Source organism: Stegastes partitus, unplaced genomic scaffold, assembly GCF_000690725.1.
Source record: "Stegastes partitus isolate 25-593 unplaced genomic scaffold, Stegastes_partitus-1.0.2 Scaffold183, whole genome shotgun sequence".
NCBI lineage: Eukaryota > Metazoa > Chordata > Actinopteri > Pomacentridae > Stegastes > Stegastes partitus.
In genome coordinates, this window is record NW_007577914.1 from 655,748 (window position 1) to 683,664 (window position 27,917).

The window sequence follows — 27,917 nt, forward strand, 5'->3', positions numbered from 1 at the left end:
ATTTTGGTCTATAAATTGATTCCATGATTTATTTTTCAACTCAAATTGCTTATTTGTTCTATGCTTTCATTTCAGAGTACAATGACACAAAAAATTGAATAATTTTCAGTGAAAAACTGGAAAAAGTGTGGTGTTCTAAAACTTTTGACCGGTAGTGCATATATACATATATATACACACACACACACACACACACACACACACACACACACACACAGCACCCTCCATAATTATTGGCACCCCTGGTTAAGATGTTTAAAATTTATTGCAGAAGCATACTCACATTGAAAATTGTAGACAAATGTCATCTTCAACTCAACTCAAATGAATTGTTGGCAAAAAGGGGTTGTACAAAGTATTAACATTAACGGTGCTGATAATTGTGGCACACATGATTTGATGTAAAAGAATTATTTTAGAATGTGGGATTTTTTTCACACTGAATAAATGCACTTGAATTAAAGGTTGAATTTTCCTCTTTTTTTTCATTGTGGTCCTATATTAGAAAAAAAATGAATTTACTAGAAGCTAAAGAACACATCTAAACCAAAAAATGGAAATGGAAATATGTTTAAAAAATAAAAACACAAAAACATGTAAAACATGACATAAAGGGTCACCAATCAATCCATTTAAAACATATACTGTTGCAGTTGTACTTGCTTTGCACAACTACATCAACATTTGCTAAATGTGTAGATAAACGCCAAACAGACAGGAATTTTACTTTTAATTTTAAACTGAATGACAGCAACTGTGATTACTGTAGGAAGATAAACTCGCAGCAAATTAGTTCTCTGTTTGCCAGGTTAATGGTTTCAAGCACTCAAGAAACAGAGATTGGCAGCATTTTTTTTTGTTTGCCAAGCTCTCATTTCTTGCACAGCTTGATATGAGGCTTGGATTCAGAGAAGATGAAAAACCTGTGCCTGAGGGAATATTAATTTGAAGAAAATTGACTTTGCGTCTTTAGCTGTAACTGCTAGACTGCACAGTTTATTATTGAGGCTGAGTGTTAGTGGAAACTGCATTATAAATATGCCAAACAAACTTTGGGTCCCTGCATCCCAAAGCACATGACTACTTGTAGTCTGAATATAATCAGTTGCACTAACTTGTACATCTAAAGCATAAAGTGACAGATGTTTGAATTTAGCTTTTAGAATGACAAGGACGGTTGTTTGACGCATCTTCACTGCCCTGATTGGCAGTTTAGGTCTCTCTGGTTCTAGAGCACAGTTGTGTGGGGTTCCTTTGTTGAGACCTTGCAGCCTTTACAAACATGAAAAAATACATTTTCATTATTTTTCCAACAACTGTTCCTGCAGACCACAGATAATTACAATCCACCATTACAAACACACGCACACAAGGAAGTGTACTAGATGTGCACTTTTACTTTTTTTCACTTCAGTTAACAGATGAGCACTGCAAACACACCATGTTCAGCTTATCTTATGTTATCTGGAGGATTTACATACATCAGGATACATCTCTAGTTCCATGCAGTCAGCACTTAGCATGATCAGTGTTTGTCAGTTAATTCTAATCAATACATCATTTTGACCAAGCCACATTGCTGAATACGTACATGCATTTTCATGACGTGCAAGAAAAACAAATCACAGTACTTTACAGGACTATATTATTAACAATGTTGATGCACAAGGCTGACGATGACACTGTTGCCCCAACAAATACGAGAATAAGCATTGCCGTCCCTTCTGCTAATGTGAACATAGGGATGCACCAAGGTAAAAGGGCTAATTTACTGTAAACACAGATGCAATTTGCAGTCAGTTTCCATATTTTTTTTGCAATTTTTAAGCATTTTTAACTTAAAATGTGCAACACAGCTGCATGACCTTAGCATCATATTGAAATCAATCTTGTTTTGGCTCAAGGTTTTGTTTTATTGATTGGTTTGTTGTTTCATTAGTCTTCCCTTTTGCTCCTATAGGTACCGAGGAAAATTGAAAGCTGGTGTTTAAAATTCATCTGAATACACAGTTGAAACCAGGGGCCTCATTTAGCATCAGTGCGTACGCACAGATATGTGCCTACAGCGTGCATACGAACATTCCTATGCAAAGTATGGAATTTATCAACTTGTACTTATACTTAGAAAATGTGCTTAAATATACGCTCACCTCTCACCATGCGTACGCACATAATCTAGCGGCAGAATAGTGAAACTACAAATAGAAAGTATTCCGGGATTTTGACCACCGGCACATTCCAGCGTGAGGTTGGAGACATATGCAGCATTTCCCAGCCACCACTGAGCAGGATCAAGCCGGCAGTGTTGGATGCCGTAATTCCTCTGGCCCCAGCCTACATCCAGTTCCCTTACAGCCATCACCGATGAGCCCAAATCAAACGGGGACTTAATGCCGTCGCTGGATTCCCAAACATAGGTGGAGCCATTGACTGCACCCACATCACAATCAAAGCAGAATCACTAAACAAGCTTAATTTTGTAAATAGACAAGGGTTTCATTCAATTAAAGTACTGATAATTTGCGATGCGCATTTGTGGCTATCCAATGTTGTTGCCCGGTGGCTTGGAGGAACGCACGACTCATTCATTGAGCAGAACAGCTCTGTGAGGGCGTCTCCAAGCAGGAGCTGCTGAAGACGGCTCACCTAGTGGTGAGTGTCACACAGTGTGATAATGTTTTTTGCTGGACTTTGTTTGGTAATTAAAACATCTCATCTGTAGGTGATCAGGGTTATCTGCTGGGTGAACTTTCTGATTCGTCCTCCTCCAGTTGCAGCCATTTGTCTTTTATGGGCTGTGATGCGTTTTTTGGGGGGGTTTTTGGCACTGAGCTTAACGTCAAACCACTTTTTAAAAAAATTTGCCGGCAATCTCTCCTCTGACCCAACAAAAATAACTGCGGTGGTTATCTTGTCCCGTGCAGCTTTTTCCCTTTCGCTGCTTATCCCAGCATTTCAAGCACCAAAATATATTTTCTGGCTTGCTTCAACCTCGCTGACAAGTACCTCGATCTCATTTTCAGAAAAGCTCCTCTTTTTCGCCCTTGTTGCCACGATGATGCAACAGGCGAAGAAAAAATAAATCTTCACTTGCTTTATAAAGAGGCATGTTGTTGCCCTATAAGGTGATTTGGAGGCGTTCCTGAAGGAACGTGCACGAGCACAGAGGTTAAGAACAAGTGGGATTTATCAACACTGACGTGCGCACGACCCCTGTCCACACGTTTGATAAATACGGATTTTTTTGTACTTACTCACACTATAAATTTCACTGTAAGACAGAATTTAGACCCTTTTCTACGCACTGATGATAAATGAGGCCCCAGAAGTTCATATACTGTATAAAAAGACATAACCTTTTTTCCTCACTATCTGACATTGAATGTGACTAAACTTTTCCTGTTTTAGGTCAGTTATGATTACCAAAATTATTTCTATTTACTTCTTCTGCCTCAGTTAGTGTACGTAACCTAGACAGCGAGCTAAACATCTAAATGGATCCAGCAATAAAATTACACATTGTTGTCGTCTTTTGTATTTTACTGAAGACTATATTTTCTTTTTTTTGAAACTGTAACACACAGAACAAGGACACTTACTAAGTGCTCTTGCATACATTACTCAATAATCGACTGTGATAGAAATCAGGCATCATCACGTACAATCCTAGGATGACGTCGGCTTTAGCTTAGCAACTAGCGGCTAGCAATATTACCTCACTTCAATACAGCACTAGTAGAAAGAAAATATGCCACTAAAAACTTAAAGTAAATGCAGAACACAATACAACACTGCATTTTATCAAATAAACTTACAGATTATGATTTGCCAAGGCTCCCAAATGAACAATGATGCCGAGAGACGTGGCTCGACATGTTTACACGTCCCTTGTTGAATTCTATGCAGCCGTTGGAGTCATTTAGCTGCCGGCCGCCTACGACCGTTGGCCACTAGGAGGCACTGTTACTATACACTATCACGTTTACAACCAAAAACACAAATAACACCACAGTAATGGCGAGAGCGACCCCTATTGGCAGAAAGGAAGAATAGAACCCATTTTTACTAGGATAAACTTACATTACAACAGATGCACGATTTCTGAATGAAGGGCAGAACATTACTAAAAGCCAGAATAATAAGTACTTCCTTACAACTCTGTAGTTTACATACATTTTCTTAGTCAGTGTTTCCTGTGTTTGCTGTGTTTTTTTCAGCAGCAGGGACAGGCTCGCCGGGGAGCCATGGCAGCGTAAAAAAATGACACTTGACCGCAGATATTACTGTTACAACCTATTTAGTGAATAGCCAGTTAAAAATGGCTTTTTATAAGTTGAATGTACATTTAAAAATTATTATTAAATTCCTAAAAATAAAAACAATAAATAATAATTTCTTGATGGGGCTATAGAATCAGTGGCAAAGTTTGCACCCAGGCTCAGAAAAATACATTTTTCATTGTTTTTGTCATCATTGCTCTTACAATGGAAATATACTGAATTTATTTATTATTTTATTTTTTTATTAATTTAACAGACATATTTGCATGGATATTATGCAAAAAAAAAAAAAGATAAGAAAGGGAAAAAAGGCTAGTGGACACTCCCCACTATCAGTGTTGTAGGTCCTTGAGTGGAACCAGCTATTTCTTTCAACCCATGTCTGAGACCCAGGTCTCAGCCTGATAGCCTGTGCTTCCGTTTAGGTCCGTTTAGGCAAGCAGAATGATGATCTGGCTGCTGCGTTGTGCTGAAAAGATTAACTTTGCCAAGGGGAGCTTTGTAAATATAATGCCCCTCTTGCTAGTCTGATTTTTATGTATGTATGTATGTATTCATTCTCTTTTATTTCATTCATTTATTTGGGATGCTTGCTTATTACTAAACTGATTTTAGTATTGCTGGACCTGAAAGAGGGAAAAAGAAAAGCGTATAGTTTAAAGAAGTGAGAGAGAGAGTGAAAGGAAAGTAGAAGAAAACAAATAGAGCACAATCTACCGACTGCTACACCTGTACTAACACACAGCAGAAATGATGTGACGACTGTTGCAGGAAAACAGAGCTGATGATCATCCAGAGCAGCTGTAAGAGATGAGGAAGCTGAGAACACCTGAATCTCAACGATTACCAGAACACAAGATTTATATATGCAAACAAAGATGAGAGAGGGAAAAGAAACACAAAAGAAAAAACAAAAACAAACTACAAACATCAGGAGAAACAACTAAAATAAATTAAAAAAGCAAACAAAGGTAGGTATTTGTGCGGACAATGCAGTGTCATTTTACAGAATGTGTGGGGTGAGGAGTGTTCAGACATGAGTGCAACCATGCGAGTGCAACCGAGCCCCTGCGAAGGACAGATGCAGACCAGGGGCCTCATTTATCATCAGTGCGTAGAAAAGGTTCTAAATTCTGTCGTACAAATGAAATTTAGAGTGTGCGTAAGTACAAAAAAATCTGTATATATCAAACGTACGTACGGGGGTCATACGTACATCAGTGTTGATAAATCCCACTTGTTCTTAACCTCCGTGCTCATGCACGTTGCCTTCAGGAACGCCTCCAAATCACCATATAGGGCAACAACACGCCTCTTTATAAAGCAAGTGAAGATTTATTTTTTCTTCGCCTGTTGCATCATCGTGGCAAAAAGGGCGAAAAAGAGGAGCTTTTCTGAAACTGAGATCGAGGTACTTGTCAGCGAGGTTGAAGCAAGCCAGAAAATATAGTTTGGTGCGTGAAATGTTGGGATAAGCAGCGAAAGAAAAAATATTGCATGGGACAAGATAACCACCGCAGTTATTTCTGTTGGGCCAGAGAGATCGCCGGTAAAAATTTTAAAAAGTGGTTTGACGTTAAGCTCAGTGCCAAAAAATGCATCACGGTCCATAAAAGACAAATGGCTGCAACTGGAGGAGGACGAATTCATACCGAACGTTCACCCAGTGGATAACCTTGATCACTACAGATGACATATTTTAATTACCAAACAAAGTCCAGCAAAAAACATTTCCACACTCTGTGACACTCACCAATAAGCCAGCCGTCTTCAGCAGCTCCTGCTTGGAGACGCACTCACAGAGCTGTTCTGCTCAATGAATGAGTCGTGCGTTCCTCCAAGCCACCGGGCAATAACGTTGGATAGCCACAAATGCGCAAATTATCAGTACATTGATTGAATGAAACCCTTGTCTATTTACAAAATTAAGCTTGTTTAGTGATGCTGCTTTGATTGTGATGTGGGTGCTGTCTATGGCTCCACATATGTTTGGGAATCCAGCGACGGCATTAAGTCCCCGTTTGATTTGGGTTCATCGGTGATGGCTGTAAGGGAACTGGATGTAGGCTGGGGCCAGAGGAATTACGGCATCCAACACTGCCGGCTTGATCCTGCTCAGTGATGGCTGGAAATGCCGCATATGTCTCCAACCTCACACTGGAATGTGCCGGTGGTCAAAATCCCGGAATACTTTCTATTTGTAGTTTCACTTTTCTACCGCTTGATTGTGTACGTAAGCATGGTCAGAGGTGTGCGTATATTTACGCACATTCCTAAGTATAAGTACAAGTTGATAAATTCCATACTTTGCATAGGAATGTTCGTATGCACGCTGTAGGCACATATCTGTGCGTACGCACTGATGCTAAATGAGGCCCCAGGAGAGCCCCAAGACCCAAGCCATCAGTAGCAATCCCGGAGTACGAATCTCAGCCACCACACCACTGAGGCGAACCTGCATCCTCCAAGACGGTGGCAGAGAAAAGCCCCAGCCAGAGCCCACCATGGCCGTGGGCCAGAGGTCCCAGTGGACCAAGACTAGCAGCCGCTGACCCCGTCGAGGCACTGGTACCCCAGGGCAGGCCAAGCGCAGTGCCCAGGGCCACACGAGCCCGAGAGCCACCCCCCCCCCCACTCCAGACAGAAGGCCTACCAAGAGCCCAGGAGGACCAGGACAACCTAGGCAGCCACCTGGCATGGGCTAGCACCCACACCAATGCCCAGACACTCACCCTGGACACCAGGGATCCACTAACCACCCTCGCTCCACATCCACCCATGTCCTACCTCCCTCTCCGCCCACCCATCCCCATATGCTCCATCCTCCCCCGCTACCCACCCACATCCTCCCTCCATCCACCCTCCCTCCCTATCCACCCACCTCCTCCTTCCATCTTCCTATCTACCACATCCTCCCTCAATCCACCTTCCCCTCCAATCTTACAACACTTGCTCTCACACATCCACGCCACCCTTAACCCTCCCACCATGCCTTGTGAGAAACACCCTGGGCGGACAAGAGAACAACGAGCCCAAGATCCAGGCAGATGGCAGATGGGTCCATTTAGATGGCCCCCTCCGCCACACCCTGCATGACGTGTTCGCTGCCCAAGGCCCTACGTTTGTATGTGTCAGTGACGTGCGGTGAGGTTCATGGCTGGTGAGGCACTGACTTCATCAGAATCTGATTTACAAATATACGCACTCTACACAGTCGCATATTTGCCATTTGATTGGCAGCAGTTTACGGGTTGCGTTTCATGTCTGCATTCTTTACACATACAAGCTGCAGCCCACAAAACACATGTTGTTATTTTTTTTAAGTTATTGTGGTCTTACCTTTACTTTTAAATGAAGTCCATGCTCCGCTCCTTCTGGACAAAAATATCTGTTTCTTTTTTGTAGAAAGTGTCCTTATCTTCCTTCGCTGCACTTGACTACTATACTGTACCTAGTCTAGCTTGCTGTCACTTACTCTGCAGCCGCGGAGTCACAAGAAGCATGTCTGGGATCACGAGCGCCCCCTGCCATGAGGCAAGAGAACTGCCTGCCTCACCTGGAACCTCTTCTCAGCCGTTTATGATCGCTCAGCACACGGAACACATTAGACACATACAGTTGGTAACAAAAAACACTGTACATTATTACATACATCAGCTGAACTATGGAAAATCAGTTCATACACTAAATGTGGTGGCGCAGTTGGTAGCACTGTTGCCTTGCAGCAACAAGGTTGCTGGTTCGCGTCCCGGTGGGGACACCGGAATCTTTCTGCGTGGAGTTTGCATGTTCTCCCCGTGCAGCGTGGGTTCTCTCCGGGTTCTCCGGCTTCCTCCCACACAGTCCAAAAACATGCCGAGGTTAATTGGTGATTCTAAATTGTCCGTAGGTGTGAATGTGAGTGTACTTGGTTGTCTGTCTCTAAGTGTGACCCTGCGAAAGACTGGCGACCTGTCCAGGGTGTCCCCTGCCTTTGCCCTAAATCGGCTGGGATAGGCTCCAGCCCCCCCGCGACCCTAATGAGGATTAAGCGGTGTATAGATAATGGATGGATGGATACTAAATGTGTTTGAAACGTGTTATTGGCGACATGCAGACAGCAGCACGCTGTCACTGCAGGCAGCCAACGCAGGTAGCGAGGGATTGCGCAATCCAAGTGAGGCTGAGCTCGCTGCTGCCTCATTTGGATTGCGCAATCCCTCACTTCGCTGGCTGCCATACAGTGATAGCCTACGCATGGCAGCCTGCGCAGTGAGGGATTGCACAATACAAGTGAGGCACAGCTCGCTGCTGCCTCACTGGCTTCTCTTCCAAGCATTTGAATGGGAAATTGCGAAAATTTTGCAATTTTGAATTTAAAATGGCGAAATGAAAAAATAAATACTTCATAGTACAAATCACTGGATAATATAACCATTAATAACCATATAAATTATTTTATTATTTCTATTTTTCTCTTTTCGTGATGTCAGGTGAGGCTCTGCCTCACCTGCCTCCCTGACTGCACGTCACTGGTGTGTGTGTATGAAAGAGCAGAGGAGGCAAGGTGTCTGAGGTTGTAGGACTGTAGGTATGCGAACCTCCCTCCAGAGGACGAGCTGGTGATGGCAGTAGGCATCCCCCTTCCATGGGAGCCCATACAGGGCAGGACAAGCCAGGAGCAGCCCCCACGGCCAGGGCCCACACCAACTGCAGCCAACGAGCCGCCACCAACCCCAGAAGACACCCACCCACCACATACCAGGAAGGGGGAGACAGGGAGAAGCAGAGAGCGCAGCGGGGGAGACCAAACCCATATCACCTGACAGCTCCCCTGCCCCTCCCCCCAAGACCTCCCGAGCCAACAACCCCTACAACCCCCCCTGTATCTCTCCTAGCCCTCCTGTGGCATACCCTGGGTTCCAGGGCAGCAACAAGACACCAGGGCTTACACCGCCCCACCCCCGCAGCGGCATGCCCAGGCCAGCTCAGACCCTGGCTGACCCTCCACCATCAAAAAAAAAAAAAAAAAAAGAGGGGGCAGGGCCGAACACAGATCTGCCACCACAGCGAGGCAACCCAAGTCCCCACCCAACGAAACCACACAAGGCCCGTAGTCACCAGGCACCAGAAGCTAATCACAGGGGACCAGAAGGACTGGAATTCAGCTAGCTGATTCTTTGAAGAGTCAGATATTGTCTCAATGTTGATGTGGTCTATTAAAATGTTCCTCAACTGCTCAATGCACAGATTATTTTTGGATTTCCAATTCACAAGAATAGCTTTGTTGCAATACATAATGTGGTGATTGTGTAATTTTTGTATTTGTTTTTATTAACATTTTGTGGATGCAGCTGGAGTGTCTGTGTCTCAATGTTTTCCAGGCTGGGCGGGGCTGATTGGAGGAGCGCACGTCAGCACCTTCACAGCTGCGGCTGATCATCCTCGTTACACACTGGATAAAGCCACTGGTCTTTCTGTGCTCCAGTGTGAGATGATTGCCAACTCTCCTGTGGTATATCTAGTCGCCAGCCGAAGCACATGTGTTTTTGCCTTATCTTCTCGAGCCTACGAGTTACTGTGTGTGTTTTTCTCCCTCTCCAGCGTCTCCTCCACCAGCCCCTGTTTCCAGCTTCTCCAGCCCCACTTCGCCAGCTTTTGGTTTGCCCCCTCGGATCCACGAGCCGGGAATTCCTCCACTCGAGCACCGACACGGGAAGAGCACCACAGAAGAAACACCACACGAGCCCTGGGTTTGGAACATCACCATTCACACGCGCACTATATACGGACAAGACGCCATACGAGCACAAGCCGCACGGATAGTCACATAGAAAGGACACTCCCCCTCACGACACCAGCGCACCAGCCCCGGATTCCCTCACCTGCCTCCCTGGTTTCCTCACTCCCTTATTCCCTTAAAATAAAACCTGTTTTTCCCTAACCTTGTGCCTTTTTCCGTTCTGGTCCAGCCCTACATCGCACCGAGTGGTCACCGACCACAACACATAAGACAGTAAGGACCATATGTACAGAATTATTTGCTATGTCGGTCTCACCCAAGTAACCTAGTTGGCACAGTGTTGGACTCACAGGTATATTACATCCGAGCCATGTTGACAAGTCATCACACACTTCAAGCCAGAACCTCTAGACAGGTGGACAAGCCCACAGGGCATGGAAGTAGTTGTCAATTGCATGTTCGGTGCAATGTGAGCAGATAATTGATTTTGACAGACTCATTCTAAACATTCTTTGTCCTGTATAATGATTTGTGTGGAGAATTTTGAATTGTATTAGTTGCATATTTGAGATCTTAGTCATTATAAAAAGTGTTTAAACATATTCTTGACCATATATTTTGTTGAAGTTACTGGATAAGTCAGCCTCCCATTTAGAAGTTGGAAGGGAGATTGAATCACCCAATTTTGATAATCGGTATATTTTTGATAATAGCTTTGGGGCATGGAGATTCATGATTTCTGCTACCCTGATTGGTAGCTGCAGGTTCAATTAGTTGATGCTATATTTCTTACCTATTACAGATTTAAGTTGGTAGTATCCTTAAAAAAAATGGGCTGCTGATTACATATTGTGAAGTCAGCATATCAAATGGCAAGAAGTTTCCATTTTCTATTATATATATATATATTATATACTATATTATTTGGCATATGCTGGAAAGCTTCACAGAGTTCACTTATAGAGGTAAATTCAGAGCCATCCTGTTTTCCTGTTGCAATTTGGGAAGATTAGTGTGACTAAGAAATTGATCAACATTCTCATCTGTTGTGTTTGTTTGTGATTTATACGTAAGGGATAATGCCCGACGAGGTGTCCATTATCAGAAATTAATGGACGACGCGGAGGCGTGAACCGTCCGACGCGAAGCGGAGGACGGTTGCTTCACTAATAGTGTGTATCAGCGTGTGTATTATTAGAAATCAAACACTGTGTTTATGGGAGAGAGAGCTGTAGAAATAGTATAAAAGTCACAGACAGAGAGATGTTTGTTGGAGATCGCTCGGGAGATAGCAGAGGACACAAGTGGATGTCAACCTGACCAGAAGACTGAAGGACGCCCGAAGAACTCTTAGAGTTCTCAGAACATTTTTCAGTTGACTGAGTGCGAATGGAAGGAGTTGCAACGGGACTACGGCACACCTGAAGAGGAGCGGCAGAAGCCTTTTCTGTGTTCTGCCAGAAGAAAACCAGCTTCCCTACTTTACCCAGTGAGACTCAAACGTGGACTGCAGTTCCAATCGGAGTTGCGACTCCTCGTCTCCCCCTGACTGGTGGACGTCACCTGCACATCGCTGCCCTGTACAGGGTAGCTGCTCTGCTGGTAGGGTGTCTTTCCTAGTTCTTGTTAGGCTCTCTCTCTCTCTACAAATTAAGTAATTTTGTCATTAATTATAGTTTAAAGGAGCACAGATTATCTTATTATTAATTCTAGGATGAATGACCAATTATGTGTGAATAATCAAAATGCTGATGCTTTGCCCATGCTAAAGATTTGCAATAAATATATAATCCTGCATTTAAAGACAATACGGACTAAAATTTTATTGAAAGACTTCAAGTATCCAATGGTGGTAAAAAGTTAGATTATTGTGTGCATAACAGCTTTTAAAGGTTCTTAATGGTTATTCTAAGTCAAGAATGAAATAGAGTATTTAAACATATCCCTGGGGTTGGTAATGCCAAACCTCTAAATCTATCCTAGCAACTTACCAAGTGCTCGTTCCCATAAGAGGAAAGCTGCCACTAACAGGCGTGTCTGGTGGGTGATTCTACTATCAAGGCTACTTAGTAGGGACACCTATTAGAAGAAGCGGGGTAGGCGTCTGGAATAAGGCAGTTAGAAGCTAGGCGAGTTTCCTCGACACCAGCTTAATCAGTTCCATAGAATCCTACTATGTCGAGGGCCTGTAGGCAGTTAGAACTTAGCCCTAGTAACAGAGAGCTGGACCAGTAGCCCTGTACGGGGTAATACCGGTGCGGAATAACAATAATTATCCAAGGAATGATATATAGCATATAACATAAGGTAGTAAACCTCTGTGCAATATCTCAGAAAACACAGTGAATGCCACAACCTACCTGCATTAATGCAGTTACAGAATGAAATGTTAACGCTGGAACATAAATTTGAACCTATAGGCTGTCCGTCTGCATATCTGAATCATGGCTCCAAGTGCAAATGTGGTACATGGTAAACAGCAGTGCAGAGATTTTGGCCTGGTTTGAGTTGGCAGTAATCTACTGGTAATGTCTCGTGTAATGGCCGCTGGAGATCCAAGTAACTGCCATTGCCATGAAATGTGCAGCGATCGGCTAGCAATGCCAGCGGGAGGTGAACGCGCGCTCTCTCCTCAATCAATACAGTTGAGCGAGCGGACTGAGTGTGCTGCGTTTTCACTGTTCTCCCCTCGCTACTCCCCTTTTAAGGTAATTTCTGCTAAATAGAAAGCAATATATTCTGAATGAAAACATGTTTGTGATATATCTTGTATGTCTGCGTCTATGTTTGCATAGAAGTTTGTGTTCTGTGATTTTTTGCACTATCTGAAGCATTACAGAAAAGCGATTTTATATGTTAGCTAGCTGCTAGCGACTTCGTGGTCCCGGTTTATAGTTGACTGTATGCTAAGTTGTCACTAATGTTTAAATGAGTGATATTTACAGTCATAGGTGAAATATATGGTTCATGTGTTAGTTCTGTTGTAGTGAAAAGCCTTGTTCCCACACATTTCACAGTAAAAGCTGTAGAGAAAGTAAGTGAATATTCTGAGGGGAGTTAGAGATGAGTTGATTAATATGGAGACAAATGCATTTACCTGTTAATACTGGTTTAATTATCGGATGTATTTGTTGAAAATGGTGGATTTTTTTGTGTATTTTGTTTAAGTTGAACTCAATACAGTTGAGCAAGCGGACTGAGAGTGTGTTGCGTTTTCACTGTTCTCCCCTCGCTACTCCCCACACACACAACACAAACCCACTGTCAGAAGAATTTAAATATCTGATTCAAAGACGGGCTGCAGGGTGGCGCAGTTGGTAGCACTGTTGCCTCGCAGCAACAAGGTTGCCGGTTCGCGTTCCGGTGGGGACACCGGAATCTTTCTGCGTGGAGTTTGCATGTTCTCCCCGTGCAGCGTGGGTTCTCTCCGGGTTCTCCGGCTTCCTCCCACACAGTCCAAAAACATGCCGAGGTTAATTGGTGATTCTAAATTGTCCGTAGGTGTGAATGTGAGTGTGCTTGGTTGTCTGTCTCTAAGTGTGGCCCTGCGATGGACTGGCGACCTGTCCAGGGTGTCCCCTGCCTTCGCCCAAAGTCGGCTGGGATAGGCTCCAGCCCCCCCGCGACCCTAATGAGGATTAAGCGGTGAAAAGATAATGGATGGATGATTCAAAGACTTTAAACAAGGTGGAAAATGATACATGAAGATTACTACAACTAAAAACAACAACTTAACTTTGCCCAAGACAACTATAATAGGTTTTTTTAAAAAAATACAAAGCAAGCTTTTCTTCCCCTTTAGCAGAATGATAGTGAGGTGCAGCCATTGTGTGCTGGAAAATGGGCTGGCTAAGCGAGACTGGACTTTACACTGAAAAAAAGGGAAAAGGGGGGTTGTTCAATTGTTAAATATGCAATTTGTATGCAAGACATGATTGTTTTATGTTCCACATCTAAACATATATTAGTCATGTAAAACTATTATAACCTTGAGGGATGTTAAATCTTTCAATCTCAGTCATGTAAAGAATTTAGAAAAAAGTTATGTTTTGTCTGGAAACTCCGCCCACATCTCAGCAGAACAGACGTCACAGTTCGTCATCTTTTCACTGGAGTCAGGCAATCCATGCAGATCGGAGGAGCTGCTTACAAGGTAAAAGTAATTGAATCTTACTAAATGTTTGTCATAGTCAGATATCGTCATATCAGACGCATTGTTTCACAAAGCTGATGTTTTAATTTGGTAGTAACATTGAGCAACATGAATAAGTGAAATTGTTGTTTAGCTAACATTAACATTTGCTGGCGTTAGCTAGGCTAAAGTTGTCTTCATAGTTTTGGAAATGTGTACATATAGCATGCGTTTTATAGTGTTAAATTCTTTGCAGCATTAGTTCGGTTGATGTTGTTTTCCAGTTTTAAGAACGATGAAGTTTAACGTTAGCCGCCTAAACGGGTGGGGGGAGGGGGGCAATAACCGACGTGCGCAGGCATGTTCACTGTGCGCATGTCAGAGTGAGTTGGCGCGAGGGGCAGACAGCGGCAACCTCATCCACAGCAGGTTTTAGTCCGGTCGGATCACATCACATGTAAGGTAGAGCCTATAGTAACGAAGAGGGGATGTAATGCATATTTAATTCTAGAAAGCCGGTCACTGTAGAGTTGAAATATTTTAGACTGACTGTATTTGTGGTGGGCGAAGTGATGATCAGCACGAGTGCTGCTAGCTAGCTAGCTAGCTAGTTAGTTAGCTGCTAAGTCTGCGATTTGAATGTGTTGGTATTTTGGTCATGCTGTGTAGGTCCCGCTAATTACATGCTTACATCTTCTATGAGAGGAATGAATTATCCCTCTTGTCACGAAAAGAAAAATAAACACATCGAAGTTAATTAGTAGTCAGGTTAACTTGTGTTCTCTCCTCCTCTCTCCATTCCCTCTGTCTGTGTAACCTGGCAGCGCTTTTATTGCATTTGGTAAACGCCAGCTAGAAATGGTGTTTACCAACTGCTGCTGGTATATGCCATTTAGCTCATATGTTGAGACAACTGCAGCAGTTAATGCAGTTTAGTGAGCGGTTTTTACTTCTAAGTTTTTTTTTTTTACTACTTGTTACTAAAGCTTGCTTTCAACTAAAGATGAGGAGAGAGGAATATGAGGGAGAAGGTGAAAATATATAAGAAGTAGCCTTCCTCAGTTAAGTAAATGACAGATAAAATGCTTCAGTGATTTATGCATGCCTCATTTTTTTTCTTCTCTGTCAAGGTTTAAGTTCAGCAGTGGCCTAGATAGTTAGAATAGCCATTGAAGGACAGAGTTTGACATTTACAATTAGCTATCTTGCATCCCCTTTAACTCCCTGTCCATATCTTGAAATCCCACTCCCTCTGTCACTCTGCTCTCACGCTTACAATTAAATAAAATGTTTTAACCTGTTTTATTTACTCAAACATAATAGACATTGTTTATAAAATTATAAGAAATAAGAACAGCAAAAAATGTATTTCTGTCAAATGAGACTTGTTGCCTTTGCTGTTGCATGTAGTTGTGACCCAAAAAAGTACGCATGACACGCATGCGCTAAACTGCCTGCATAGTCAGCCCTGGAAGACCAGCTCTGAGCATGGAAAAACCATGGACACCATGATGAAACATGATATATCTTAAATGTTGGTCTTAAAGCGAGAATAACTGCTGTTTGTGTGTGAATATTAAACTTATTTAACATGTCTCTTTTTTTTCAGGGTAGGCAATTAGGGTTGAGATGGTTGGCCACTGCTTTGCTTTGTAGTTCCAAAGGCTCTGTAGTAAATGGTGAGTATTGAAATTATATTTATTATACAAAAAAACCTTTAATAATCCAAGGTATGAAACTGTTGCTGTCAAGTTCTGAATTTTCATCAATAACATTTTGCATATTTTGTGCTAACATATAAGGAATAAATGAAAGAGTTGTCTCTAAAATTCAGAAAATGAATGCCACTATATCACCAAATAATTCACACAGCACCACAATGTCCTCTAAATAGTCTGACCTCGTCCTCTTAAACAGTTTAAACAAAACTGATTATTAATTCAGTGAAGGGAGGATTTATTGCAAGAATGTTGTATGCAACTGCATGTGTTTAGCCAGGTGTAATAAAATGTCCATTGAGTTTGGTCATATAAATTACAATTAAGAGTAGCTGTGAAACATTTCTGACCTATTCTGTGAAGAAAACTATGCTGGATTTGTGTTCGGTTGTCTGGCGTCCCATTTCAGTCTTTCTCTCTCTCTCTCTCTCTCTCTCTCTCTCTCTCTCTCTCTCTCTCCAGTGAATGTGGCAGTGTAAGGGGTGTTCAGTAGCCGTTGCAAGTAGGTCTGAACTACTTCACCATTACAAGCTCAAACATCCACATTTTGGACGTACCATTCGCTATCCGTGTACTTATTCAAAATGTCCATGCACATTTAAGACACGGAATGCTTTAATTGTACATCAAAGTAGAGTACTTTCCACACAAGTTAATCAGACTCAAAAAGAGTTGTCTACATTCAGCTGTCATGTGTGTAAATGCAAACATTTATCTAATGAAAGGGAGTACTTTCTTCATATCAACACACATCTGAAGAGAAATGAAAATGTCTTTTGCATGTTTGCTGGCTGTAGTTTTCAAACCAGTATTTATGGAACCTTTAAGTCTCATAAGAGTCGCCGACACACACCTCACACCCTAACTGATTTTATACCTGGTATTGTAAAAACAACGAGATTAGCACCATCACCATTACATCATTTGTTTGCTGATTGCCAGGACGAGGAGTGTGTGGAAGGGGAAGTTGCAGTTATACCCGTAGATTGGAAAAGCCAGAAAAACACACTTGCAAGCAATGTTGAGAAGCAGCTTGCAGCAGCCTTGTTGAAGTTGGAATATTTAGTGCATGTGCCAGGTACAGCCATTGATGATTTCTTACAAGACCTTTACTACTTACTATGTTCTGCATCATACCCACTATCCAGAGGTTGTGTAAGTGAGATTCTTGAGTGTCATTTCCTCCAAATTGATGACTCTGTAGTTGATGAAATCACAACAGCAGTTTGCTCATTTAATCCAGTTCATAGAGCAATTAAAAAAGGTGGCCGCCTTAGCACTTCATATCAACGTAAACAATATTACAAGGAAAAATTCAGCGTTGTGGAAGCAGTTACTTACATTCTTGATGGTAAAAAAAAGCACACCTTTCAGTATGTCCCACTGTTAAAATCCTTGCAGCAAATATTAAATTGCAGAGTCCTACTTGATAAGATTATTGAAAATCATAAAGGACAGCAGGACATTGAACTTGACCCATCATTTGAATTAAGGGCTCCTGAGGATGGTTTGTATTTTAAAGAAAACGGCTTTCTGAATGTTGAGGAATTACGAATATCACTGCGTCTGTACGTGGACGATTTCGAAACTTGCAATCCCCTAGGCACCTCACGGAAGAAACATAAGCTTTGTGGTGTTTATTGGGTACTAGGTAACCTGCCACCTGGCTCACACTCATCCTTGTCATGTATTTTTCTTGCAATACTTTGCAAAAGTGATTATGTAAAAATATATAGTTATGACAAAGTCTTGGAACCTTTTCTGCAGGATCTTAAAACTCTAGAGGACTATGGTGTGTATGTCCCTCTGTTAGGCAAGTCTCTTAGAGGTACAGTGCAGAGTGTTGTGGCTGATAACTTGGGGGCACACAGTATTGCAGGCTTCACAGAAAGTTTTTCAGGTGACTACGTCTGTCGGTTTTGCACTGCAAAACGTTGTGATATTAGGTCAGACAGTGTTGCATCTGGTGCCTTTAGTCTTCGAACTAAAGAGGTTTACGTGGCTCATGTAAAAGCAAGTCTTGAGAAGAATGCCCATTGCTTTGGGGTTAAAAGAGACTGTGTTTTAACAAAAAATCTGTCTTATTTTCATGTTGTCTCTGGTTATCCTCCTGACATTGCTCATGATTTATTTGAGGGCATTGTCCCAGTTGAGCTGGCTTACTGCTTGACATCAATGATATCAAAGAAGTTAATTACATTAGATGGCCTCAATAAACATATTTTGGCATTTCCTTATAAATGGACAGACAAAACAAATAAACCACATGTTGTGCCACAGAGTTTCTTGGGTAGGAAAACTATTGGAGGCAATGCCCATGAAAATTGGAGTCTCCTGAGGTTTCTCCCATTTTTGATTGGACCTCTCGTGCCAGAAAATGAGCCAGCATGGCTAGTGTTGATGGATTTAAAAGAAATTGTTGAGTTAGTTGTTGCTCCCGTGCATACAGACGAATCTATAGCATACCTTGAAAGCAAAATAGTTGAGCACAGACAAAGATACGAAGAGCTCTTCCCTGGTGTCAGACTTCTACCCAAGCACCACTATCTTGAGCACTACCCTCAGATGATAAGATGTTTTGGCCCTCTTGTCACACTCTGGACAATGCGATTCGAAGCCAAACATAGTTTCTTCAAGCAGATTACAAAGCATACAAGTTGCTTTAAGAATTTGTCTCTGACTTTGGCTTCAAAACATCAGTTAATGATTGCTTTCCACATAAACTCGCCATCCTATGGTAAGTCTAGCCTTGATGTATCCAGTGTGTCCACAGTACCAGTTGATGTACTGAGAGAGGAAGTGGTTCAGGCTGTTAGGTCAAAATACCCCAACATTTCAGAAGTGCACCTTGCCAATAATGCATTGACTGGTGGCATAGCTTACAGCAAAGGTATGATAGTTGCCCATGGGTCAGTAAGTGGATTACCAGAGTTCGCTGAAATCATTCAGATGTGTGTTATAAATGAGGAGTTGTTCCTCATTGTGAAAATTTTGTGTGGGTGGTACAGTGCAAACTACAGAGCCTTTGAACTAAGCGTGTCACCGTCAAGAGAAATAAAAATTGTGGCACTCAGTGAACTCACTGACACCTATCCATTGGCCGATTATATGGTTGGATCAATCCGCATGGTGACCTTAAAAAGACACATCCTCATAAAAGGTTAGTTAACCTCCAAAACATGATGCATAATATACATGCTAAATAAAAATTTTTTAAGGCGTCTGTCTTTGCAGTTTGACACCCTGCTTGCCATGCTTCCTCTCTGTCAATATTCTGGTTATATTTGTGTAATAACCATAATATGTTCCACTACACTGTATGTCACACATGCCTGTGGGTTACATCCTTGGCAGGCTCCTAATTTTTAGCCACAGTTCTAGTTTCCAGGTTGAACTTCCAAACTTTATTGGTGGAAAAGTGAAAAGTTAATAAACAATAAAACAATATGCAACAAACTTTTTAAAAATTTAATCTTTCTCATCCTCCTTACAGACCAAGGCGTAGAAGAATGAATACCCCAGCCATTCTCAAAGTCATCCTGGGTGACAACACCAGCCAAAGGTTGACTTTCCAAAATGGGCTTCCTGCATCTGTTGATGAACTTGTTGGCGAGGTACGAAGACAATGTTGTCTTAACTCTGACTTCAAACTTCAATTCATGGATGCACTTTTTGGAAATGACTTTATGAATATCACATCAATGGATGAAGTTCAGGATAGAGGGACTATCAAAATAATCCCCATGACAGAGGTCTCAACTCCCCATTGTTCTACTGTTTGTGTTCATGAAGAATCATCATCTCTGACTAGTAGTTGTGTGGACACCGACATACTCTCCTCACCAGAATCAGGATCATCCGGAAGTAGGTCCGTTTGGCCCACTATCTTCCATGTTCCTCAGTTTTGCTGTGATGCAGAGCTAAAACTTGAGCGAGGTAATGCAGCATACAGAGAAGAGGGTGCCGTGCTTACTCCAGATCCTAAACTGAGGTCAAATATTCTCGAAGGACTGGTGCAAGAAATAGTTAGGTACAAAGTTTATGTCACTGATAAGCAGTTTGACATGGTTGGAGAGGCCCTCATCTCAAAGCATCCATGCCTGTCTGAGAAAGGCTCCCTCTCTGGATATGCTGGGTGGAAAGCCAGTTTAAAGAATAAACTGGCAATCTACCGCACTCACTTGAGGAAGCTGGGGTGTCCTGAAGTAATGGTTAACGCTCTCAAGGACAAACCAGAGGGCAAATCAAGTGCTGCTTTCGGAATTAAAAGACCAAGGCGGGCCGAAGTGAACTACTGTCCACCTTATCCTACTGGAGAATCTGACATGAGCCTTGAGAAGGTGAGACTGGAACTTCTTTCAGATATGCAGAAGAGAAACAACAGGGAGGTGGTGAAGATGAAAATGGAGAAGACATTTGCATATAGGAGACATGAAGTGGTACGCGATGCACCAATGATACACGACTTCCAGGCAAGATGGCCAGCACTCTTTGAAGTGAATGAGGTATGTTATTTATGATATTTGCTTTGAGTATGGTAATTCAACTATGTATTGACTTAAATATTTGGATTATGTTGGAGTTCATAATGCATTGTTCACGTGGTTGTCCTTGTTTCCATGCCTTTTGTTGCCATGCCCCATTATCCAAATTCAACTTGATCATGTTTTTATGCCAGGAGCCCTTATTTTTTCAGATTGTTTGTCATGTTCTTCTGAATTTTCATAAATTTGGTACACACCTTTACTTAAACTCAAAGATGAACTGCTTACATTTTGGTGGTTGGCCTTCAAGGTCATAGTGACCTTGTATATTTGAATTATTCTTTAAAGAAAATTCATGAAATTCTTCATGGTTCTCAACTGGTATTGCTTACCCACGATTTTCATTTAGTACACACATACATGAACTAAAAAAACATCTTACCACAGCAAAACAAAATATTGAGTGGGATAAATTATATACCAAATAACTACAATCATGAGACTATTTGAAAAGTAAGGGATCAATAATTTTTTAAAAATATGATCTTCTTTTCAGATAAATGCAGAATTTAAGCGCATTACCACTATGCCCCTGCAATCCAAATTTCTCTCACGGCTGGATGTGCTATCTGACAGACGTCTGAAGCTATTTGAAAAAAGAGGAGGTCAGATAGGCAAGCGTCTGCAGAGCATTGTGGCACACATGAGTCAAGTAAGAATGAATTTTGGGGAAATATAGTGTTTGTATAGTGGTGGACAGATTTGTATGAGGACAAAAGTGTCTTCTCTCCCTACCCCTTTGACTTAGGATGAAGATGTTGATGTAAGGCGGGACAGTGTTCTGAAGGGGCTGAGTGTGTACCTCAATGAGGACCCAGCAAATCTAGCAAGAGAGTTTGTGGTAAGTATTATTATTTCTTTTTGAGCAGTGAAATATGTAGTTATTGAAACAGCATAGAACAGCCAGCCATACAGTATTCTAATTTCCAGTATCTAAATACATAAAACATTGATTGGCATTTTTGGTTTGTTTGTATGTTTATTTGTTCAATTTCACTCAGTTCCTTTTGTGACTGTGCCCTCTGCAGGCAGAAGACGAAGCCACCATCAGAGCATCACTTGATGAGACCACAATGGGAATATTTGTCATCAAACATGAGGCCACCAGTCATCCAGACGACATAGGAATTGTCCTTGAAGGCCAGCAGGTTCTTCATGATCTGGACAGCGTTGGATTCGCTGCTGCTATGTTGTTTGGTCTAATGTATGCAATGAACCTCAACTATCCTCCTGAACTGAAGTTCACTTTCGAAGTGCTTCAGAAAGTTGTTATGGAGCTGGATGGCAACATGCTTTCGAAGAAAGCCCAAGTACTCAAAAACAGACTCTACGAGTGATCTTTTACTATGGAGCACTGCTGCACTTTCATGGCAAGCACAAGGACAAAGGCGTGCAATGATGTTTGTGTTCAATTTCCTGCATCAAAGTGCCTTATTGTATTGGCATGTGTGTTCAACCTTTGTTCAGATTTGGTACATTCAGTGCTAAATATAATTGGGGGAAAGCAAGCCATGAATACTGTGCCATGTTTGAGCCATTTGGGAAAGTCAGATACAGTTTTTTCTCTGGAAAATAATTGTTTCCTTTACACTTGTCTTTTTTCAGACAGTAGTAAAATTTTATTATACTGGTTCCTGCTTTACTGTCTACAAGTTGCTAAAAGAATTATTATTTGCAGTTAACAAATGTGGAACATCTACTCAGTTTAATTGTGGGAGCTGTTCTAATGACTGGTGTTACATTAGATTGTAGCAGTTATAGATGTCTGTGATGCTCTCTTAAGAATATACTGTTCTTATGAAGGAAAATGTGATATGTGTTGCATGCGTAACACTGATATGGTTTTTGACCGTGATTCCCTTTTCTTGTTTTATATATTTTCATTCTTTTTCCAGGTATAGTCGATGATAGAGAGTGAAAAATGCAAACACCTCTTGTGGATTTGGTAAAGTTGTTTAACTGTTTGAGAAAATACAGCTGTTGTTAAAAAACATTTGTTTATGCCTTGTTTTTTAAGATTTTATGATAAATGCTGTGGAGAAGAGATTATCATAGATCAGGTAGGATGTACAAAAAAACATTTATTTACATAACAGTGCAAGGAAGTTTTGAGGAATGTATGCACAAATTATGAGGATGCTTTATAACTTAATAGTATAATAACTTGAGAAGGCTAGGTAGATTTAACACAACAAAACTGCATGTAGTTTTAATAAAAAAGTCATGTTGCTTTAACATGTACTAAGTAAAGGTAAAGAGCATATAAGAAACTTTTAATTAACATGAAAAAAAATCATGTTGGTTTAACATGGGGTAATTGCATATAGTTAACATAAAAGAAAATATTGAAATGAACATAAATAAGTCATGTTTGTTGTATAAGAATTAGTTTGATGTATTTAACTTGATTAAATAATTTTTGTTTAACGTGATATTATTATGTGCAACCGATGTACATATTTTTTCATGTAAATCCAACAGACTATTTTTTTCAGTGTAGAAAAGATTAGAATTTGGGTTAAAATATACCCTGTTGACAACTCCACCAGCCACGGTGGCTCGGTGGTCAGTACTGTCGCCTCACAATGGTTCATGTACCGTCGCCTCACAATGGTTCATGTCCCAGCATGGGCCTGGGATCTTTCTGTGTGGAGTCTGCATATTCTCCCTGTGACAGACAAAATTTAACCCTTCATACAGAGCTCTATTGTAACCTACAATAAACACATCAAAGTGCCACACCAATTCACTTGACATATTCCTTCGGTGTGAATAGTGTGACAGCCACAGGCCTTGCCAGTGTGTGTTTTCCTGCCTTTGCTTTTTTTTCCAGTATGGAAAACCTCCCCCTCCCATTTCGTTAAAGGACTGGTTTGGTTAATGCCTTTAAAAGCTGGGGGAATCCAAGATGGATTTCTCTCTCTTTCTCCCTCCTGGAAGGCTGGAGCCTTTCAGGTCTCTCTGGGTTTGGTTTGGTTTGGTTTGGCTTGGCTTGGCTTGGTTTGGTTTGGTTGTATTTGATTATGTTGAGTTTCTAGACTGTATTATTAGTTTTCCTTTGTTGAATATTTTCAATAAATTACTCATTTACTTTAAAAGCTGTTCCGTGTCGACCTCCCTTCTTTGTTATGCCCTTCAACGAGCTGGGCATAACAAGTGGGGGCTCGTCCAATTTTGAACCTTTAATATTACCATTTTGGTTGTGTTTGACTGGGTTGGGAGGCCCACGGTGACAGCTTTTTCCTTCAAGTTAAATTAAACAGATAAGGTTGGAGATGGTTTAGTTCTCTAATGTCTGTAGCTGCAATTTAGCTGTGCATCCTGGTAGAACTGTGAGTTTGAGTTATGCACTATATGACTGTGGGGATGACTATAGCGGGATAGCTGTGCTATTTTGCTGTCTGGCTGGAGCATTCATTTTATCCCCCAGATAGGCAGTAGCAACGGTCATCTCATAAGGAGAGGTTGTTGATTTTGTTTGTTTGTTTTTAGGGCTGTTTGTTGTTTTGGTGTGTTGTCAGTGCGGCTCGCAGCAGTGGTCTCGGGAGCACCCCGAAGTATTGGCTGAGACACGTGGTCTTTCCAATGCAGACGGTTTGCAGGTGCATAAATACCCACCGCCAGTACGCACATGAAGACTAGGGTTCAGTTATATAGTTTCGGGATAGGCAGTTAGAAGGGGGAGCTCCATAATTACTCATTCTCCCTGTAGTTGTGTATTGTGTGACTCAAACTGCTTTACTCACTTTTTGGATGTGCTGGTTGTGTATTCAGTGTGGCTGTGTTAACCATTGAGACGGAGCAGAGTACTACTTCGGCTTCTGAGTTCCTGGAAAGACCATCTCGCAGTACTTTAACTCAGTTTACCAAAGATGGGTTAGTTGATTTGGCAGTCCATTTGGGCTGGTCAAAAACCGATAAGATACCAAAAAAGGCTGAGCTAATGAGCATTATTGAGGGGTTAGCTGTATCTGCCAAACTTTTGGAGGAAGTTCAGGCTCCAGCAGCTGCAGGCCCTGTCGGTCCAGAGTCTTTTAGTGGCACTTTGTCATTTGAATATCTGCAGCTAGAGAAGGAAAAATTTCAATTAGAGAAGGAGAAATTACGATTTGAGTTTGAGAAGGAGAGAATGAGGGCTGAACTAGCATTGGAAAGGGAGAGAGCTATGGTTGAGCAGTTGAAGTTGGAGCTGCAAAAGCAAGGGAAAGCACACGAGTCATTGTTAACCGGTGGTAGAGGTGGCCCTGCTGGTTCTGATGTTGCTGAAAGCTTGCGTCTTCTGCCTAAATTTGAGGAAAAAGATCCGGACACATTTTTGACATTGTTTGAGCGTGTCGCACAAGTTAAAAAATGGCCAGATAGCCATAAAACTATGATGTTGCAGTGTATTTTCACAGGCAAGGCCCAAAAAGTTTTTTCTGCCCTTAGTTCTGTGGAAAGCGGTGATTATGCTACAGTTAAAGCTGCGGTTCTAAAGGCGTATGAACTAGTTCCAGAAGCATATAGGCAGAAGTTTACAAATTGGAAGAAAGGGGACAAGCAAACCCATGTTGAATTTGCCCAAGATATTCTGGCTCATTTCACACGCTGGTGTTCTGCTTCTGAGGTAGACAATTATGAGGATTTATGTGATTTAATTGTGTTAGAACAGTTTAAAAGTTCATTGCCTGCCCACCTTGCTACTTATATCAATGAAAAGAAGGTGAACACAGCATCTGCGGCTGCAGTTCTTGCTGATGAGTATGTTTTAACACATGCTAGTGGTTCAGTAGTTGGTCAAATCCAGAAAGGTCGGCAGAGGGAGAATTTTAGGTTTAGGCACAGTAAGTCTCCGGTGGTCGCCCATGAGTCTGCTCATCAGGTTATGAGGCATGTTCCAGGGACAGACGGCAAGTTTGATCCAACCAGGGTGTGTTTTGCTTGTAAAAACAAGGGGCACTGGAACAGGGAATGCCCAGTTGTTAAATCTGGCCAAAAATCAGCTGATTCCAGTGTGTATGTTAATTCAGCCGGCGTAGTCTCCTCTGCATCGAGCACTGGTAGGCCTGAATTGGAGGTGTTTCCCCTTCAGTCTGTTCCATCTAAAGTTTTTGATCAGTCCTATGAACCTTTTGTCTCGGATGGTTTTCTGTCTTTGGATGGAAAAAACAAGATTCCTGTTAGGATTTTGCATGACACGGGAGCTACTAAAAGTTTGATTGTGGAAGGTATTTTACCTTTTTCATCCAGCACTACTACTGGAGAAAAATTTCCAATGTTTGGTTTTGGGTTGTTTCCAATGAGGATTCCTTCACATCATTTTTATCTCTTCTCTGATCTGGTATGTGGAGAGGTTGAAATGGGTGTCCGTTCTCAGCTGCTGATGCAAGGCATAGACATAATTTTAGGAAATGACTTGGCTGGGGATAGGGTTTGGAAAAATAGTTCACCACAGTGTGTTGGTTCACCCTTACAGGACTCTGGGGGACCAGATGAGTGTGCTGCACTGCACCCCAAAGTTTGCCCTTCCTGTGTAGTGTCGCATTCAAGAAGCAAAGCTGAGTCGGAACAATCTGAACAGTTTCAGCCCTCTCAGAAGTCAGCTTCTCAAGTTGAAGGCAGTTCTGGGGGAAAGGAGCAGTTTGAATTGTTTTCTATCCCATTGCTGTCACTGTCTAGAGAGGAGTTTGTTAAAGAACAAGCTGCAGATCCTACATTGAAATCTCTGTTGGACCTGGTCTGTCCAGAAAGTGAGCTCAAGTGTGTCCCTAGTGGTTATTTTTTTAATGATGGCTTGCTGTTGAGGAAGTGGACCCGTGTAGTAAATGGTGTGCAAATAGACAGTGTTGTTCAAGTTGTGGTCCCTTTAAAGTTCAGAGATCTAGTGTTGAGCACATCACATGATGGCGTGGCAGGTCATCTTGGTGTTAAGAAAACTTACGATAGAGTACTCCGCCAATTTTTCTGGCCTCGTCTCAAGAGGGACGTAGCAATGTATTGTAGAACTTGTAACACCTGTCAGTTAACTGAAAAGCCCAACCAACAAATTAAGCCTGCTCCATTGTACCCCATTCCAGTGGTTGAAAAGCCATTCGAATATCTGTTGCTTGACTGTGTGGGTCCGCTTCCAAAAAGTATGGCTGGGTGTAAGTATTTGTTGACTGTAATGTGTAAAAGTACTCGCTATCCTGCTGCATTTCCCTTGCGCTCCATTAAAACTAAGCCAGTATTGGAAGCACTGACCTCTTTTATTACTACCTTCGGTGTCCCAAAAGTGGTACAAACTGACCAGGGGAGTAATTTCATGTCTCGTACATTTTCTCAAGTGGTAAATCAGCTGAAGGTTAGACATCAGGTGTCTAGTGCATACCATCCTGAGTCTCAGGGAGCTATCGAACGTTTTCATCAGACTTTGAAATCTATGCTGCGTTCTTATTGTACTGAGCTTTCTCAGGATTGGGAGGACGGCCTGCCTTGGTTGTTGCTTGCAGTACGAGAGGTTTCACAAGAAAGCACAGGTTTCAGTCCCAATGAATTTGTATTTGGACACACAGTCAGGGGTCCACTTGCTGTGCTGGGTAATGACTTGAAAAATACTGAACCACCTGATAATGTTTTGAACTATGTAAATGGCTTTCGTCACCGTCTGCATCTTGCTTGTGTCACTGCTCACAAAAAGCTTAGCTGTGCACAAGTGAAAATGAAAGACCTTTTTGATTGTAAAACTGAATGTCGCATGTTTGAACCAGGGGATCAGGTTTTAGCTTTGTTGCCTCTGGTGGGTTCACCATTTCAGGCCAAGTTTAGTGGGCCGTACACAGTTAAGAGCCGTATGTCAGACAGGGACTATTTAGTGTGCACACCAGACAGAAGGAAGAAGATTCAGTGGTGTCAAGTGAATTTATTGAAGCCCTATCATTCTTCTAACTCAGCCTCTCAAGTAGAAGGTGATTCTATGAGATCATTAGCCATAGTTGGAGTCTTGCCTCCAGAGGATTTTGATGTTCCATCTGAGCCAATTCTTACAGGGAAGCTTAAAAATTCTGAGTATCTCAATCATCTAGACAGTCATTTGGGCTATCTGTTAGACACTCAGTGTGCAGACCTGGTGAAGTTGCTTAATTCTCACTTGTCTCTCTTCTCAGATACACCGTCACGTGTATGTGGGGGATGCAAAACCAATCAAACAACGCTACTACCGTCTGCCTATGGTGAAGCATGAGCGGATAAAGAAGGAAGTAGAGTACATGTTAGCACATGGGATAGCAGAGCCGGGGTGCTCTAGCTGGGCTTCTCCATGTCTATTGGCAGAAAAGACTGACGGAACAGATAGATTTTGTACAGATTTAAGAAAAGTTAGTGCAGTCACCATGTCAGGGCTCCCTCCCCTGTACCTGCCTCAGCTCCTGCCTGACTTCCTCCATTCCCCCCTCCTCCCTCCGTTCAGCGGCAGCTGGGCTCTCTTCCGCAGCTGCAGCCACTGCAATCAGCCATCAGCGACAACTCTGGGCAGCTGTGTTCAAGGGGACCAGATCATCCACC

At 42.1% G+C, this 27,917-nt stretch overlaps 2 protein-coding genes across 2 annotated transcripts in view; one reads left to right on the top strand and one right to left on the bottom strand.

Annotated features, from left to right (window-relative positions):
• The window catches only part of LOC103356100 (parathyroid hormone 2 receptor-like), a gene marked incomplete at its 5' end in the record, with an annotated part of 96,370 nt that overhangs the window by 25,565 nt on the left and 42,888 nt on the right, over positions 1 to 27,917 (bottom strand). The window contains 3 exons of the mRNA XM_008280149.1: positions 3,519 to 3,549; positions 4,451 to 4,495; positions 13,718 to 13,732. Of these exons, the coding sequence (XP_008278371.1) occupies positions 3,519 to 3,549; positions 4,451 to 4,495; positions 13,718 to 13,732 (91 nt within the window). The remainder of the gene's footprint in view (positions 1 to 3,518; positions 3,550 to 4,450; positions 4,496 to 13,717; positions 13,733 to 27,917) is intronic.
• Positions 13,654 to 22,389, top strand: LOC103356092 (uncharacterized). Its single transcript, XM_008280143.1, has 7 exons — positions 13,654 to 14,155; positions 15,744 to 15,813; positions 16,315 to 16,354; positions 19,346 to 20,357; positions 20,893 to 21,048; positions 21,145 to 21,237; positions 21,425 to 22,389. The coding sequence occupies exons 4-7, from the start codon at positions 19,362 to 19,364 to the stop codon at positions 21,731 to 21,733; spliced, it is 1,554 nt and encodes a 517-aa protein (XP_008278365.1). The 5' UTR covers positions 13,654 to 14,155; positions 15,744 to 15,813; positions 16,315 to 16,354; positions 19,346 to 19,361; the 3' UTR covers positions 21,734 to 22,389.